Raw genomic sequence first — 16,959 nt, 5'->3', positions numbered from 1 at the left:
TGGCAATTCTTTGAGTTTGATAATTGTCTCATAAGGAGTTTAAGCCTAACGTTATAGCTGTGTGACATAGGTGCAGTGCCCACCATGATCTCAGTTTCAAAGATGTTGTTATTGTTGTTGAGTTGTTTTCAGTTGTGCCTAACTCTTCATGACCCCATATACCTCCAGGTCAATGACAAAAAGAAAGGTCCCCCACCACAATATTTTACATATTATATATTGCATATTACATGTAACATACACTACAATGTTTTATATCCCCACCCTTAATAATGCAGATTAAACTTTAAAGTGTCTCTTGTGTACATTTATTTTTTGGAGAGCCAGTTGTTAAGAATTTACCAGCACACCCTTGGTCTCACCTTCAGGGAACCAAATAAAGCTATCACTCTGAGATTGTGAAACTTCTCTTTAAAGAGGAAGCCATTAGAAAGTTATTAGAAAATCATTAGAAGTCATTAGAAAGTTTACTCCCCTCCCTCAGACCTTTATGATACATATAACTCCTGGTAATCAACGAATGTCAAGGTCTATTTACGTGACTATTTCCACGGAAGGCTGTCCCATGCTGCCTTCCAGGTCTGGTTACAGCTTGGTCCAGGAACTTATTCCACGGCAGGTGTTGTTTTGGCACATTGTACAAATTGTACTCTCAGTTGAATCTCTTAAAATTTATACTTTCTGGAACAGGTAAACAACACAAAAGATCATACATTCAACTTACAATTCCATTGTGGGTCTTTTTAAAAAAATAGCACATACTTCATAACTTAGTGCTATACATTGTATTTTTTTTAATCTGAGTTTTATTGTTTAAATTTGGCTTTACAGTAGAAAGAACACTGTTCCTAGAGTTAAGAGGACTGGTATTCAAATCTGGCTTCTGATTGATGCTTACCTTTTATGATCTTGGGCAAATCACTTAAACTCCCTGGGCTTTCTTGATCTGTAAAATAAAGAAGATGGACTATATGGCCATTTGAAGTTCCTTCCAGCTCTAAACACATCTTTCTACTCTGTGTGTGTGTGTGTGTGTGTATGTAGTATAAATATATGTGATTTTATTTTTGTTTTGTTCATTCCATATCAGTTCATATCAGTATTCTGTTTCTTTAAAATATTTTACATTTAATTATTCTGTTAAAAGTTTAATATTGAACACTAATATAATCAGCTAAATTTAATAACTACTTATATGCACTGCTTAGAGGATCATAATTTTCCAATTGTACCTAAGTCTTCATCAGAATTCTTTTCCAGTTCTTATTCATTTTTCCTCTTACAGTTTCCCAATTAGTGTGTACTATTTTCTGGCTCTGATTCCTTACTTTGCATTGTTTGATAATGGGCTTTCTAGATTTCTTTGTTTTCCTTATGCTTGTTAATCTTAATTATGTTACAGTATTACATTACTGTACCACAATTTATTTAGCCATTCTTTATTAAACATTTAGGTTGTTTATAACTATAGTTAAATATAATGATACTATGAAAATCTGAACTGATAGCGCTTTTTTGTAACATTTTAGGTTTATTTCCTTATGGGGAAGTAATATTCCATTATGTTTATATACCACCATTTGTTCAGCCTTTCCTAATCACTGGACTATATTTTTTATTATTACTAACAGTGTTACTATGAAGATGCTCATACAGTTAGGTCTTTTCTTTGTCAGTAAAAACTTCACAGTGGGATTACAGGGGCCAAGGATATAAAGAGTTTTATAACTTTTCTTGTATGATTCTAAATTGTTTTGCAGAATAGTTTTTTCAGCAGCAAATTAATGAACTTATTTTCCTGCATCCCCAAAAACATGAAGTTTTTTCTATGTTTTACCATTTTTGCCAATTTGAAAGATTCCTTAAAAGTTTTAAAATTTACTTTTCTCTGATTATTAGGTATTATTTTCTCTGATTATTAGCACTTTTATAATGGTTGTTCATAGTTTGTATTTCCTTTAAGAAGTGTTTGTTGGGGGGGGGGGTGTGCAGCTAGGTGGTGCAGTGGATAAAGCACTGGCCCTGCATTCAGGAGGACCTGAGTTTAAATGTGGCCTCAGACACTTGACACTTAACTAGCTGTGTGACCCTGGGCAAGTCACTTAGCCCTCATTGCCCCACCCCACCCCCAACCCCCTCAAAAAAGAGGTGTTTGTTGGGGATTATTGACAACTTCTCTGTGGAGAAATAAGTCTTTATAGATATGTCAGTCTATAAAAGATTTTCATGAAAATAGTTATTCTTAGTCTGTATCTTTTCTCCATCTTTTTTTTTTTTTTTTTTGGTGAGGCATTTGGGGTTAAGCCACCTAGCTGCCCCTCTCCATCTATTTTTACAAAAGCATTTTATTTTTTTATAACTGAAGTAGTTCAGTCTTGTCTTCTGATTTGCATTCTTTCTTTCCCCAATACTTATGAACAGTTTTCTTATATAATTTCCTCAATACTTTTCTTTCTTTTCTTCTTCATATTTTGGTGGGAGACTAATAATTCTCAGATTTTTCTGAGCTCAGCCTTCTCTGTTGCTTTGTTCTGTAGGGTTCTGAGGACATCTTCTAGTTCTGACATTTCTTAAAATTCTGCTCTGTTCTACATCATCTTTTGTTGTTGTTGTTGTTTTGCCTAAATCTCTACACATCCAAGTCTGTGGCTTCATTCAGATTTCCTATCTTTTCCTCATCAATTCTCCTGTTCATCTTTTAAAATTCTTTTCTCATTAGTAATCTTAATGTCAGCTCTTCCTTTAACTCTTACTGCTGTTCTAATTACTCTCACTGTGTGTCTAGGTTTTGTCTTTTAGAGATGTGATTGATATTACAATCTTCTTTCCTTCTGGAGATTTATTATCCTTAACCTGTAGAATTTAAGCTGACACTTTCCCCCTTCTACACCCCATCGCTCCCCATTTCTCTTCAGTTTTTCTTATTAGTTTTCCTGCAGATTTTTTTTTTTTTTGGTGCTTTCCCTTACTTTAGTTGTTCTTTTGCTTTATTTGGCCTCCATCTGTCTTTTGTTTCGAAGTGGTGCAGGAGAACTAGCAGCTCCTGACTTGGCCTCAGGGGTTGTGGTAGCAAAATGGTTGAATTCCTGGACCAGGTGGTTTCCTGCAGGTCCCCTGCCTGGATTTACAGGCTTCCCCTCCAGGTAGCTTCTATTCTGACTGCATTTTTCATATCTTTAGCTCTTTTTCTCTCCTGTTTCTGTTCTCCTCCTTAAGGCCAATTTCAAGGTATAGGCCATTCATATGATGTGGATATAAATGTCATCTACATTTTACCAAAGGGCTTTCCTTGTCAAGAAAATTTTTAACTGGTTAAAGAGAGGCAACAGGGATTCAGAGAGACCTTGCCAAGACTCTTCCTGGGCATACCTTTTACCTGTGGTTAATTGGTGAGCCATCTATAGCAAATTGTACTGACAGGGAAATCAGGAAGTGTTGGGGTCACAGTGTTGTGTTGTCAGCACTTTTCAGTTCCTGGGTTAAGAGCATTTTCAGGTTTCAGGTGAACTTTCTTATTTGGTTAACACCAGCTCTCACTAATGATGGCATACATCATATATTGTTTTATACAACACTAATAGCCAGATGCTATTTAGAACCACTCTCATCATCCTTATTAGAAACACTATTCTTTAGAAGATGAAGTCAAGTTGTTGTTGTTGGGGTAGGGATGATTTAGATGGATGATATGATTTATTTAAACTGCTTTGCAATATGGGGAGGGAAAGAGGAGGAGGAAGAGGAGAGAGAAATTAGTTGTAGAGATCATCACTCTGAGTGTTGTGGTGGACAGAAAGGAGTAGCTTTATGAAATCTTTGGTCTCTTCCTTTAGTGACTTAAGAATTCCACTTTCAAAAAATCAGAATGGGGGGCACGCCAGCCCTGGAGTCAGGAGGACCTGAGTTCAAATTCAGCCTCAGACACTTGACACTTACTAACTGTGTGACCCTGGGCAAGTCACTTAACCCCAATTGCCTCACCAAAAAAAAAAAATCAGAATTGGCCCCCTATATACCAAAATATTTATAGCAGTACTTTTCATGTTAGTGAAAAACAATTGTAAACAAAGTGGATCTTTCTGTTGATCAGAAAATGGCTTGAACAGATTGTGGTTCATGAAACAGTACTGGGAGAACAATATACAAAATGACTGCAAAATAAACAAAAAATGCTGAAATAAAGTAGAATTCTGAATTACCAGTTGGTAATGATCCATCTTGGACACAAAGAATAGAGAAAATGAAACACACCATGGAGAGGTGTGTGACCCTAGCCACTGTATTCTATTGTTTTCTACAGGGAAAGAGTCCATCTAGTAATTGGGATTATATACAGAAATGACTAATATAGAACAAGGCAAAAGTAAATAAAAAGTATTTTTAAGAAAGTAATTGTTTAAAAACTAGAACTGCCTCTTAGGAAAGATTATAAAATTCAAGTCTATTGACTCTTTCTCTTTTGATTTTGATAGGTTAATGTAGGTATCAGGAGAACACAACTGTCCCCCTCCCCTTATGCAGGGGCTACCAAGAGTGTGGAAGCATGGAGGAAAGTCGAAACGAGAAGACAAATGAAGCTCATATTCTCTTTGACCGATTTGTCCAGGCCAGCACCTGCAAAGGGACGCTGAAAGCTTTCCAAGAGCTCTGTGACTATCTGGAGCTAAAGCCCAAGGACTATCGCTCCTTCTACCACAAGCTCAAGTCCAAGCTTAACTATTGGAAAGCCAAGGCCCTCTGGGCGAAACTGGATAAACGGGGCAGCCACAAAGACTACAGGAAGGGCAAAGTGTGCACTAACACCAAGGTAATGCTTCAACTGTATCAGCATCATGGATGGGGCTGCAGACTTAAGGATTTAGAACAGGTTCCACAGAGAAGAATCAGTGTTTTCCAACAGATTGAATGAGATATGCATCGATTTCAGCAACAACCCCAGTATGGAATAGAAACTTTATTACCTTGTTCAAAAGCCAGGTGTCCATCAGGCATGTTCACATTATGTTAATAGTGTCTTATGAGCCTTAGCTATCCAAGGTGACAACTCATAGAGACATAACCTATGTATGGACTAAGATTGTTATGTGAGTTTCCTTTAAATAGGTGAAAACAGGTTATCCACCTGAGCCACAGGATAGAAGTGAGCAAGTATAATAGGAAAGCTGTATTGCCTGCTTTTTTTCCACATTTCATATTTATTTTTACCTTCCTCTCAGTCATATCATGTTGCTTATAAAAGTACAGATTTGGCATATGTTGTAGATACTTGGTATTGAGGCAGTCCATGCCAGCTTTTGTTACATTTTGAAAAAGCCAATGGGGATGTGAAAAAAAAAAAGTGGGCAATATACTATTCAAGTCCAACACAAAATTCTTTTTCAATGATTTTTCATGGTATTGAGTAAAATTTCAGTGCATAGGATATCTACCAATATAGTCCTAAAAAGATTCTGCCAAAATACTTTATGTTTCTGTCATGTCTCTCATTATTGTTCAGCCTTTGTGTACCTGCTGAGACAGATACCTGGTCTCTTCCAGAATGTACATCTGAAAAAAACAAAGATCTCACAGAGCTTTCAAAATGAGAACTTAGAAAAGTAGGGTTTCTTTCCAATTTTAATGTAGAATTGTGTTTGGGGGGAATTTTGAAATGAGAAAACCTTATCTTTTTTAAGCCTGTCTATTAGTAGGATCTCTCAGGCATTCAGTATTTCAAGGTCTGTCATTTTCTAGGGCAACAGTTGAGAGAGAACTTAGAAACAAAGATAGCATCTCACATGAAGTCTTCTCCTAATAGTGAAAGACTAAAATGTAATGTTCAAATAACTTATTCAAGTACTGAAGGAAAGTTTTTTTAAAAATTGAATTCCTTCAAAGCTGAAGGAATACAAAACCATGCACACTCACTGCCTATGTTTAACCATTATGGGCTGGTCAGTGGGATATTGTCCTGCATTTGTTTGGGGTTTGTACATACAATTATTAATCAAACTATTAAGCAGAAAAGGGGCTATTGAGACCCTTTTGTAGATACTCAGCACTAGACTTGTACCCATCTCTTAGATGCTTTGTTCTGGCCTTGGTGTGGTCACAAGTATTTATTAAAGGGTTGAATTTTGTGGAAATCTTGTTCCAAATGGCAAGGTTGAAAGGAATTATTTCAGAGAAAACTTTGAAAGACCTATACAAGAGTTTTGTCTTTCTTTTCTTTCTTACCCCCCTCTTCTCCCCCACCCCTTTGCAACTTGGGGGTTGAGCAAGGTAGGAAGGAGAAGGGGGCTAGCCCAAGAAAAGACAAAGAAAAAAGATAGACGTTTTTACATTTTTTTTAAATGCATAGAAGTAAACAGAAGGAATGCCAAATAGGACATCTTTGAAAGTTACATGTTGAAATCATCATGTACTTAATTTTTTTTTGCATTCTTATTTTTATTTTTTATTATATACTTAAAGGAAAAGCTACCCTACATTTAAGAAAGATTCAGTTACATAAGTTAAAATCTTGTTTCTCTGTTCTACTTTGTATGTGGAAATGCTCATTTTATTTGGTGTTTATGTTCAGAATAAAAAAAGACAAGGGGGAGAAAAAGTAAATAGAAAAGTGTTCTTTGGGTGGGAGTTGTGAAATTATGAACCTGTTAAACAAATGTGGATTATCTCCAGAGGTGGTTCTCTTACCCTAACAGTAATTGTGTGTTTCAGTGTCTCATCATTGGAGCTGGACCTTGTGGCCTTCGCACAGCCATTGACTTGTCCTTACTGGGAGCCAAGGTGGTGGTCATTGAGAAGCGGGATGCCTTCTCCCGCAACAATGTCCTTCATCTCTGGCCATTTACCATACACGACCTGAGAGGTCTGGGTGCCAAGAAGTTCTATGGCAAGTTTTGCGCTGGGGCCATTGACCACATCAGTAAGTGACATGAAGTTTTCAGAACCTTTCTTTCAGAACCTCTTATTTTGTTTTGCTCTAAAGAAGCAGGTGGCACATTGGAGGGGTTCTACCCTGTAGCCCAGTTTGTTTGGTGGTGGTGGTGGTGGTGGTGATAACTAGACAAATTCTAGTTGTATTCTCTCTAGATTTCTTGATCTATGTTTTGTGTTTGAGTTTCTAAAATAGTTGCAAATTAATGCAGATTGGCATTGTTTCCTTAGGTGGCAGTAGCCCATCTGAAATCATTTGGAACCAGAGGATATCTGGATGAAATGTTAAATAATGGTCTTGATTCCCGGGCAGTTTCATTAAGGAGCCTATATCCTGAATACACCCAAATGTTCTCCTTTGTTTCCCTTAGACTCTGTAGCAGGGACCGTGGCGACTTTAAGCACTTGTACAGTTTTGTTTGACATCATCCAGCATTTGCTGTCTTCCACTCGCTATATTATTTGGAAGAAATAGTCTGCTAGACTAGAATCTGTAAAGTGTCTTGGATATACATACCGGTCTTAAAATAAAATGCATAATAACAGGGGAAGAAATTGTCATCTTTGGGAGAGTTACTCAAGAGGGTGGCAGTTCTGGGCATCTGAAAAGAAAAACTAAGACGTTTGGTAGTGAGATATGGCTGCACTATTAAAAAACTATGGATAGGCCATAGACTGTATTGGTTTTAGAAAAGAACTTAAGTTGCATTAATTCAACTGATCTATCTGTCATATTTTTTCTGATAAGCAGTGTGGTAATAGTGCAAAAGAAGGGAACCTAGATTCAGATTCTGGCTCAGATGCTTAATAGCTATGTGACCATGGGAAGTCCTTTGAACCTCTCTTGGTCTCATTTCTCTCATCTGTAAAATGGAGATAAGTACAGTTTCTCTACATTTATTGTAGAATTATTTTGAAAAAGGGCTTGTTAGACCATAAAGTGCTGTGTAAAGGTGAACTAACCATCATGTTTCCTGACAGTTTATCATGGAAATAAAATTTTCAGAGATCATTTAATCTATGTTCCTACAAATAATGGCTCTCTTGTTTTTATAGCCCCACCTTAAGGCAAGAGATAATTTAGATGACCTTAGTTGATTCATTTCCACCTAAACATTGTTGGCTTTTTCAGATAGTTCTCATCTCCCAAGTTTTTCTAGCAACCCAACTTTCTTGTCACCTAATCAATCCAGGTAGTGTCAATATTGAGCAGTATTTGGTAGGGATTTCACAGAGATAGTATGGGATATGGTGGAAGGAGCTTGGAACTGAGAATTACAAGATGATCATCCCAGCTTTGCCATTAACTATTTGTATGACCTTTGGCATTTTGCCTTTCTCATCTGTAAAATGGAGATGACATTCCTGAGAAGTAGGTAGGACAACGTCATGCACCGTGACAGCAATATTGTTTGATGAACTGTTAATAACTTAACTATTCTCAGCAATACGATGATTCAAGACAATCTCAAAGGACTAATTATAGAGCATACTATCCACCTCCAAAAAAAAGAGCTGATATTGAATGAACACAGACTGAAGCATAATATTTTTTACTTTCTTTCATTTTTTTTATTCGTTTTCTTAGACAAAATGACATATATGGTAATGTTTAACATAATTGCATATGTATTATCCATATCTAATTGCTTACTGCCTTAGGGAGGGAAGGAAGGAGGGATAAAATTTGGATCTCAAAACTTTAAATAAAAATGTTTATTTTTTAAAAAGTATGTTGGACTTACCAGCTGTGTGACCGTGGGCAAGTCACTTAACCCCAATTGCCTCACTTAAAAAAAAAAAAGTATGTTGGACAAATATTGAGAAAATAAGAAAACAAATTTGAAAGGAAGACACTTTGCAAAAATAAATGTATGATGGTATTACTGTGGAGAAGTAATGAGATTACTTCAAGCCGGATGAGAGTGGTACTGGTAGAACTAATTATATGTCATGGAAAGGCTGGCTTTTAGATCATATCCAAAATGATGGATTATTACCACTGATTACTTATATTTGTTAATGTTTCACAGACTAATTTCATACACATTTTTTTTTGATAGTCACAGAAATGCCATGAAGTAGACAAGGAGTGTAATCCCAGGAAACTGAGGCTAAAACACATTAAGAGGATTTGCTCAGTCTCATAGCTAATAATGGCAGAGTAAATACCAGTAAATACCCAGTCCTTCTAGCTCTTCATCTAGTGCTTCTTATCTTTCTTTGGGCTGTCCCTCTCTGCAAGGAACTTTGCTAGGCACTCTTGGAAACAGATCCAGTCCTCTTAAGAAATTCATAATCCTTTTTCTTTGGTCATCTACTTTTCTTGGAGGCTGTTGGGAAAGATCTTGGATAAGGAACCAGCTTTTAATCTCAGATTATCAGACTGTGTGACCTTCAGCAAATGATTTAATTTATGGGCCAGAGGTGTGCAGGGTTATAGGTTCCTCTCAGGGCAAAATTTGGAAGCGAATTGTGCCCCTCCTTATTTTATAGGAATGTTGTAAGGATAAATGAGGTAATACATGCATATATAAACTTTTTGAAAGAAAAGTGCTTTGTAACTCTATAAGAGTATAATAGTTGTTTTCTCTTCCTTAGTGCTTCCCATTATGCCAAAATAGCAGCCCAGTCTCCAATTTTTCTCTACATTTTACTTGGGGAAGTGGGGGGGGGGGCAGGTGGCGATAAGAAAGCCAGCTGTGCTTTTGTTGGCTCTATCTTTAACCATCCTATAAAAGGGGAGTGGCTTTGGGTCAACCTGGACGGCAGACACAGGAACATTTCTAACCATAGTTTGTATTTGCCCTTTAAAAAACCAGCTACATGGTATGACTTGGAAAATGTTTCCTGCCAGTGGGGGCATTGAGAATGTGAAAAATCCAAGAGTGGGTGGGTAGGTGAGGGACGTGGAGAGATGTTATCGAGTGGTACCCTCTTTTCTGTACAGCTTTGCTTTAAGCTGTTGTTGTGTCTATCCCTGTCCTTATCCTATAGGCATCCGGCAACTCCAGCTAATCCTTTTGAAGGTTGCCTTGATTCTTGGCATTGAAATCCATGTGAATGTGGAATTCCAGGGGCTGGTACAACCCCCTGAGGACCAAGAGAATGAACGTAAGTTGGAACAAAAGTATTGGGGACCACAGAGAGTAGAAGAATGGATGAGAAGGGGTGGAATCAAAGGGAAAATCTGTATAAGATTATTGGTTGGTTTCAGAGTAAGAAAATTTAGATTCCTCATTTCTACTGCTTTTTTCTACTGTTTGGTGATCTTTGGGTGTGAAAAGTAGACAGTGGGGTTGCATTGTGTTTCTTGTGGGAAATCTCTTCCTTTGAGAGTCTTCTTAATGACTTCTGTCTTAGAATTTGTGATCCATGTTGGTTTAAATATTATGTATTTGGATTGATAATCCTTGTGTCTTGAATACCCAGAATTTGAAAATAGTCCTATAAGGACTGTATAGGTCCTATCTATATAAGGATTTTGTTTTCTTTTTTGCATGATATAGGGCTGAGAGGGGACATTCATTTATATTTGTTCCACAGGAATAGGTTGGCGGGCACAGGTACACCCCAAAACACACCCTGTATCGGAGTATGAATTTGAAGTGATCATTGGAGGGGATGGCAGGAGGAACACCTTAGAAGGTACTGAATATAGAGACCCCTTTGTGTGAGAGTTCCTTGTCTGATATACCTCATCGTTATACCTTCTAGTTGTGTGTGTGTGTGTGTGTGTGTGTGTGTGTGTGTGTGTGTGTGTGCGCGCGCACGCCACACACGTGCACCAGCTGCTTTGAAGTTTAATGAATTATATTCCATGACAACGGTTACATTTCCCTTCCCTTCCCCCTGTCCCTACCCCAGCAACCCAGGGAATACCCAGGAAGCATTATAGTATGCTCCATTCAGAAATATCCCTTAAGGCCCAAGTAGAAGAGGGCAGGCTTCCCATGTTGCTCATCTCCTTAGCATTAGCAACACTATTAAGTCATAGTTCACAGTACTGGGGTAGGGATGGGGGAAGGATGGTGTGACAGTTGCAAGCTTTTCTCCCTTCTCTGACCTGACCCTAATCCTATCCCATCTCAGCTCTCTCATTTGAATTGATGATCCTAGCAAGACTTCTCTGGGAAACTTGGTTTTTCTCTAGGATTTCGACGGAAAGAATTTCGAGGCAAATTGGCCATTGCCATCACAGCAAATTTCATCAACCGTCATACCACAGCAGAAGCCAAAGTAGAAGAGATCAGTGGTGTGGCCTTCATATTCAATCAGAAGTTCTTCCAGGAACTCCGGGAAGCCACAGGTTGGTGGTAGATGTTGTCCCCAGTTTGGGTATGAAAATAGTGGGAAAAATGGGCAGTGGTTGTTGAGTAAAACAATAACATTCTTAAATGTGACATTTTCCACCATTATTTCCCTTCAATTGTTTCGCAGTATTCTGTCCCTTTCAGAGCAAAGAGGTTATGTTAAGGTATGTTGTTTTAGACCCTCTTTTTTCCCTTCAACTTTCCACCCCAAACCTTGGTGATGATTTATTTATCTTCAGGGTTTTCAAAACATTTTATGTACATTAACTAATTTGATTCTCACAACCACCCTGAATTCAATGCTCTTGTTATTTCTAATCCCCATTTTGCAAACGAAGAAACTAGAACTGAGAGACCTTAAGTGATTGGCCAGGTGAGTGTTTAAGGCATAATTTAAACCCATATAATCCTGACTCCAAATTTAGCATTCTATCTAAGATGATGCCAAGCTGCTTCTTATTATCAGTTCAGGTGTATTGATTCTCTGGTTTTTTTAATTGGGTCAATGAAATTCACTTTAAGAATAAGGTGTGGTTTTTAGATTATCTGGCTCTGGTCTAAGATAGGCAAGAGGCTGAGCTTCTATTCTTAGTCCTCCCACTGAGTTTTGCTGTATGGTGTAGGAAAGTCACTTGTCCTCTCTGGAACCCAGTTTTCTTATTGATAAAATTAGGGAGTTTCAACTATTTAAAAATTTCTTTGATTCCAGTTTTCTAAAGCCCAACTCACCCTCTCTATGAAGCCTCCATTGATTCTATCCTCACTAATAATCTTTTATCCCTTGGACCTGATTTGGCTTGTCGTTTTGCAACTTTCTAATGCATATCGGTGTTGTTGCATTCTGTCTTTTCCTTTCTTTCTTTCCTTTCCTTTGGTGACCTTCTCCACTTCCATGAGTATCTTTATACAGATGACTTCTACTCTCCACTGACCTCTGTTCCTGAATCACCCACTGCTTATTGTGTATTTCAAATAGGATGGCTCACAGATATCCCAAACTCAATACTTGCAAAACAGAACTCATTAACTTTTATCCCACAAACACACCTCTCTCTTGAACTTCCCTATTTCTGTTGAGACAAACCACCATCTTTCAATTGCCCTAGGTTCACAGTCTTGGCATTATCATCAGCTCCTAACTTATTCCTCACCCCACATATCTGGTCAGTTGTCACATTTTATTATTTTTATAACTACAGCATCTCTTATCTTTCCCCTTCTCACCACTCACAAAGCCACTACTTTAGTACAGGCTCTAATTATCTCTTTCCTAAACTATTTCAATGGCCACCTAATTAGTCTGTCCTTCCCACAAATCCCAGTGTGATTTTTCTTGAGCTCTGATTTCATCATGTCAATTCTGGTTGCTCCCTGTTGCCTCTGGGTTAAAATATAAACATTTGTTTGACTTTCAAGCCCTGTCTACCTTTCCATTCTGCTGCCTGCATTCAAACTACCTGGTATTTCTTTTGTTTATATGCTTCAGTAATATACATATTGTCTTCTACCTCTCCCCACCCAGGGGATTGTTTCAGGTTTATTACAAAGATCAGATGAAATAATATGTATAAAGTACATATAAATTTTCACTATTACTATTTGTTGGTTTGGTTTGGGTTCCTAGGATCACACCTGGCACATAGTAGATGCTTAATAAATCCTTATCAATTTCCTGATTGTCTATAACAATGGTGTCAAACTTAACTAGAATGGGGGCCACCAATCTATACATAAGAGTTCCTGGGGGCTGTTGACTTAGTTTTAAACTGTAATATTATCTCTGTTTTATTGTATTTTTATTTTGTTAAACATTTCCCAATTACATTTTGATCTGGTTTCACACCTACACACACACACACACACACACACACACACACACACACACACAGGAGTATTGCACACCATATGTTTGACACCTCTAGTCTGTAAGCTCCATCATAGTAGGGATTTTTCTTTCCTTCAACACTTAGCCCAGTACTTTGAACAGAATAGGTAATCAATAAACATTTGCTGAATTGAGTTTATTTTAGATATATAAACTGCAGATTTTTTTTGCTATATTTCTTCTTTCTTTACTACTTTGAACTTGGTTTCTTTCTAGCACCTGTTTTCATTCAAATCACTGTGCTAAAAGGTGATCTAATCTACTCTTTGCCATCTAGCATACAAGTCTTTACTTCTCCTAACTAGGTAATTCCTTATACCTCCCAGTTAGAACTAAAATCGTTGTGTTTTATCTAAAGCCTTCATACAATTTAAAACCATTCCTTTTATTTTTTTTCCCTCCCCTTAGTTCTGTTTACTAAAGTTGGATTTGTTCTTTTTCCACTTATTTCTCCTTGGTTCTCTGTGGGCCCATATTTAGTCATGTTAATGATGTTTGGGAAAGCAGCTGAATTTATGCATTTGTCTTCTGGCTACAGGTATTGATTTGGAGAACATTGTCTACTACAAAGACGACACACACTACTTTGTTATGACAGCCAAAAAGCAGAGTTTACTAGATAAAGGAGTGATACTGCACGTGAGTTGAGTTTCGTTTCAAACAGTTTCCTTTTATGCTGAGTACCTTTTGGTAATCTTCACCAGGGAGCTAAATTATATGGCTGTTCTACCTCCCAACCCCTCTACCTTATTTCTTCCAAGAAAAATAAAAAGTAATCCCATCCCGATCACCTGGCAAAATGAGCTTTTCTTTTAGTGCTCTGATAATAACAGTGTTGAACCACTGAGATTTCAGAGGCTTGATGATGACTTAATTTGAAGAGTAGAGAGTGCTATATGATGAGGCACAGCAGATTTGGCACAGAGGATCTGTTGACCTATAACTAGCTCATTAAAAGCACGAGTGCTGCTCTGTACTTATTGCATATATTTTTATCCAGATTACCCTTGGGCCTAGGCCAGGTAATGGTAAATTCAACTCAAGCCAAAATTTGGTTGGTCTTACTCAAAAATAACCACCCAGGGTGTATTTTCCTATCTTTAACCGATTGTATTCCAACCTTTATTGTATGGTGGATGATAACTGAAATGCCAAATTATCAGGTCCCATTTGGCTTGAATAGTTGGTGTCCTCTTATAAATAATCTTAGTACCAAAGCAAAATCCTACAAAAGGGAATCTTCCCTTGGTACCTTGGAATCCTAGGGATTCACTGTGTTTGAGGAGAGACATCCAGTGTTGATAAAGAGGTCTTTTCTCCCTAGAAACTGGCAGGTACATTTTATGTAGTTTTTGTGTTTGTGGGTTGAAAGAGGATGATGGGGGCAGCTAGGTGGCGCAGTGGTTAGAGCGCCGGTCCTGGAGTCAGGAATACCTGAGTTCAAATTTGGCCTCAGACACTTAACACTGACTAGCTGTGTGACCCTGGGCAAGTCACTTAACCCCAATTGCTCACTTTAAAAAAAAAAAAAAGAAAGAAAGAGGATGATAAATTTTAGTTTAGTTTGAGGGATACTACTGTTCCCTTATCTGAGGACAAAGTAAATTGGAAAACAGTAAGTATAAACACAGTGTAGTTGTTTGCTTTTGCCCCTAAATCTTACCTAGCTTTCCTTCAACCTAATGGGTATGGAGAAAAACAAGATACTCAAGCAGTTTGATATAAACAGCATATGTCCTGTTGTTGCTTCAAAAATATTGGGCGGGATTTTTGGTTTGGGGTTGTTTTTTTTTAATGACTGAGTGGCTATCCGTTTGCCGTCTGTATCCATCAAACTGCCATATCGAGGGACCAAGACTCATTTCAGAACTCCTACCTTAGACAGACTGTATTTGGTGAAAGGAAATATGTAGGAACAATTTTAGAATTTCAAGACCTGGTTTACTTTTCCTTTCTATTACTTTTCCTAGAAGGCATCAGGGGGGATTACACTATATATATATATATATATATATATATATATATATATATATATATATATATATATATATATATAGAGAGAGAGAGAGAGAGAGAGAGAGAGAGAGAGAGAGAGAGAGAGAGAGAGAGAGAGAGAAATTAGGGTTAGGGTTAGGGTTAGGATTGCAGATGCTCATTCATTCATGGGCAAACAGAGTTTCCAGGACAAACTTGAATGTTTCTGTTTTGGCTTTTAATATCTTATAAATAAATGTCATCACTGATACTTTGGACCTTTAGGGTCTACTTCCATAAAATAGGAAATGTCAGTGCTACTATTCAAATCCTGTGACTTCCTCATAAGGGAAGAAATGTCTAATACTGTTTTACAAAAATTTTGTTCTATCATCATTGTTTTCCCTTTGAAGATGGATTTCTTTGGGTCCTTTCACAATTTAACTTTCATTTATTGTATTGAATACATTTTCTTTTTATTTGCAATATATTTCTTTTCCCTAACCTTCTGGGATACTGTTGCTACCCACCTTAAACACTGAAACTTTAAAATCTTTCCTTTAGGCTGTATTTGAGATAGCAGAATCACTTGGTGATGATTCAGGTGGTTTTGCTTGTAGAGTGATATTGCATTTTACAGTTATACCTTTTGGTTTGTTTTTGTTTTTCTTTTCTTTTTTTTTTTTTTTTCCAGGGCAATGGGGGTTAAGTGACTTTCCCAGGGTCGCACAGCTAGTAAGTGTCAAGTGTCTGAGGCTGGATTTGAACAGTTATACCTTTTGTGAGCTGAAAGGATTAGAAACAGCCATTCTAAAAATTTTTATTGATACTTTCTATTTTTATATCACCTTTATGTTTTTATATATATTTCCCCCTTCTTACCCAAAGAGCCATCCCTTATAACAAAGAATATGAGGGGGGTTGGGGGTGAGTTGAGAACCAGTTCTAAGCAACACATCAACTGAGTATGACGAATTATGCAATGTTCGCTCCACCTTATTCCCCCACCCCTGAAAAAAAGAAAAAGAAAGGAGGGAGGGAGGTGCATTTCTTCATCTGTTCTTCAAAGTTACCCTTAGTCATTATTTTTTGTTTTGTTTTGTTTTGGGGTTTTTTTTACACTTAATCATTATAATTATACTGTATTCACTTTGGGGAGTTTTGTTGTTATAGTTATTATGTATATTGTTTTCTTAGTTCTTAAGTGTAGTTTGCATCACTTCATGTCTTCCCATTCTTCTCTGAATCATCCATATTCATTGCTTCTTAGAATGTAGCAACATTCCATTATTTTCATTTATCACAATTTTAAAAATTGTGTTCTTCCATCATGGACCTCTTCTCTCTTTGGAGACAGGACTATGCTGACACAGAACTCTTGCTGTCTCGGGAGAATGTAGATCAGGAGGCTCTGCTCAGCTATGCCAGGGAAGCAGCTGACTTCTCTACCAATCAGCAGTTGCCATCATTGGACTTTGCCATCAATCACTATGGGCAACCAGATGTGGCCATGTTTGACTTTACCTGCATGTATGCATCAGAGAATGCTGCCCTGGTTCGGGAACAGAACGGTCACCAGTTATTGGTGGCTCTGGTTGGGGATAGCCTGCTTGAGGTGAGTATGAAGGAAGTTCTTGTTCAGTCGTGTCCAATACTTAAGTGGTTTCCTTCTCCAGCTCATTTTACAGATGAGAAAACTGAGGCAAACAGAGGTTAAGTGACTTGCCCAGGGTCACACAGCTAATAAGTATCTGAGGCTGCATTTGAACTCATTTTCCTGACTCTAGGCCTGGTGCTCTATCCACTACACCACCTAGCTGCCCAATATGAAGGAAAGGGAATGATATCTTATAGGGGAGTTATGTA

General features: G+C 37.6%; 1 protein-coding gene across 13 annotated transcripts in view; it reads left to right on the top strand.

The window, feature by feature from the left end:
- Nucleotides 1–16,959, top strand: part of MICAL3 (microtubule associated monooxygenase, calponin and LIM domain containing 3) — a 283,173-nt gene that overhangs the window by 111,758 nt on the left and 154,456 nt on the right. For all 13 annotated transcript variants that reach the window (XM_043966737.1, XM_043966729.1, XM_043966726.1 and 10 more), the window contains 7 exons: nt 4,473–4,807; nt 6,703–6,910; nt 9,919–10,035; nt 10,468–10,569; nt 11,075–11,230; nt 13,658–13,758; nt 16,451–16,708. In XM_043966737.1, the coding sequence (XP_043822672.1) occupies nt 4,544–4,807; nt 6,703–6,910; nt 9,919–10,035; nt 10,468–10,569; nt 11,075–11,230; nt 13,658–13,758; nt 16,451–16,708 (1,206 nt within the window). In that variant the 5' untranslated portion in view covers nt 4,473–4,543. The remainder of the gene's footprint in view (nt 1–4,472; nt 4,808–6,702; nt 6,911–9,918; nt 10,036–10,467; nt 10,570–11,074; nt 11,231–13,657; nt 13,759–16,450; nt 16,709–16,959) is intronic.

The sequence above is a fragment of the Dromiciops gliroides genome, chromosome 5 (assembly GCF_019393635.1).
Source record: "Dromiciops gliroides isolate mDroGli1 chromosome 5, mDroGli1.pri, whole genome shotgun sequence".
Lineage (NCBI taxonomy): Eukaryota > Metazoa > Chordata > Mammalia > Microbiotheria > Microbiotheriidae > Dromiciops > Dromiciops gliroides.
Note: the sequence above shows the minus strand (reverse complement) of the source record. Positions and strands in the feature narration are given on the sequence as shown.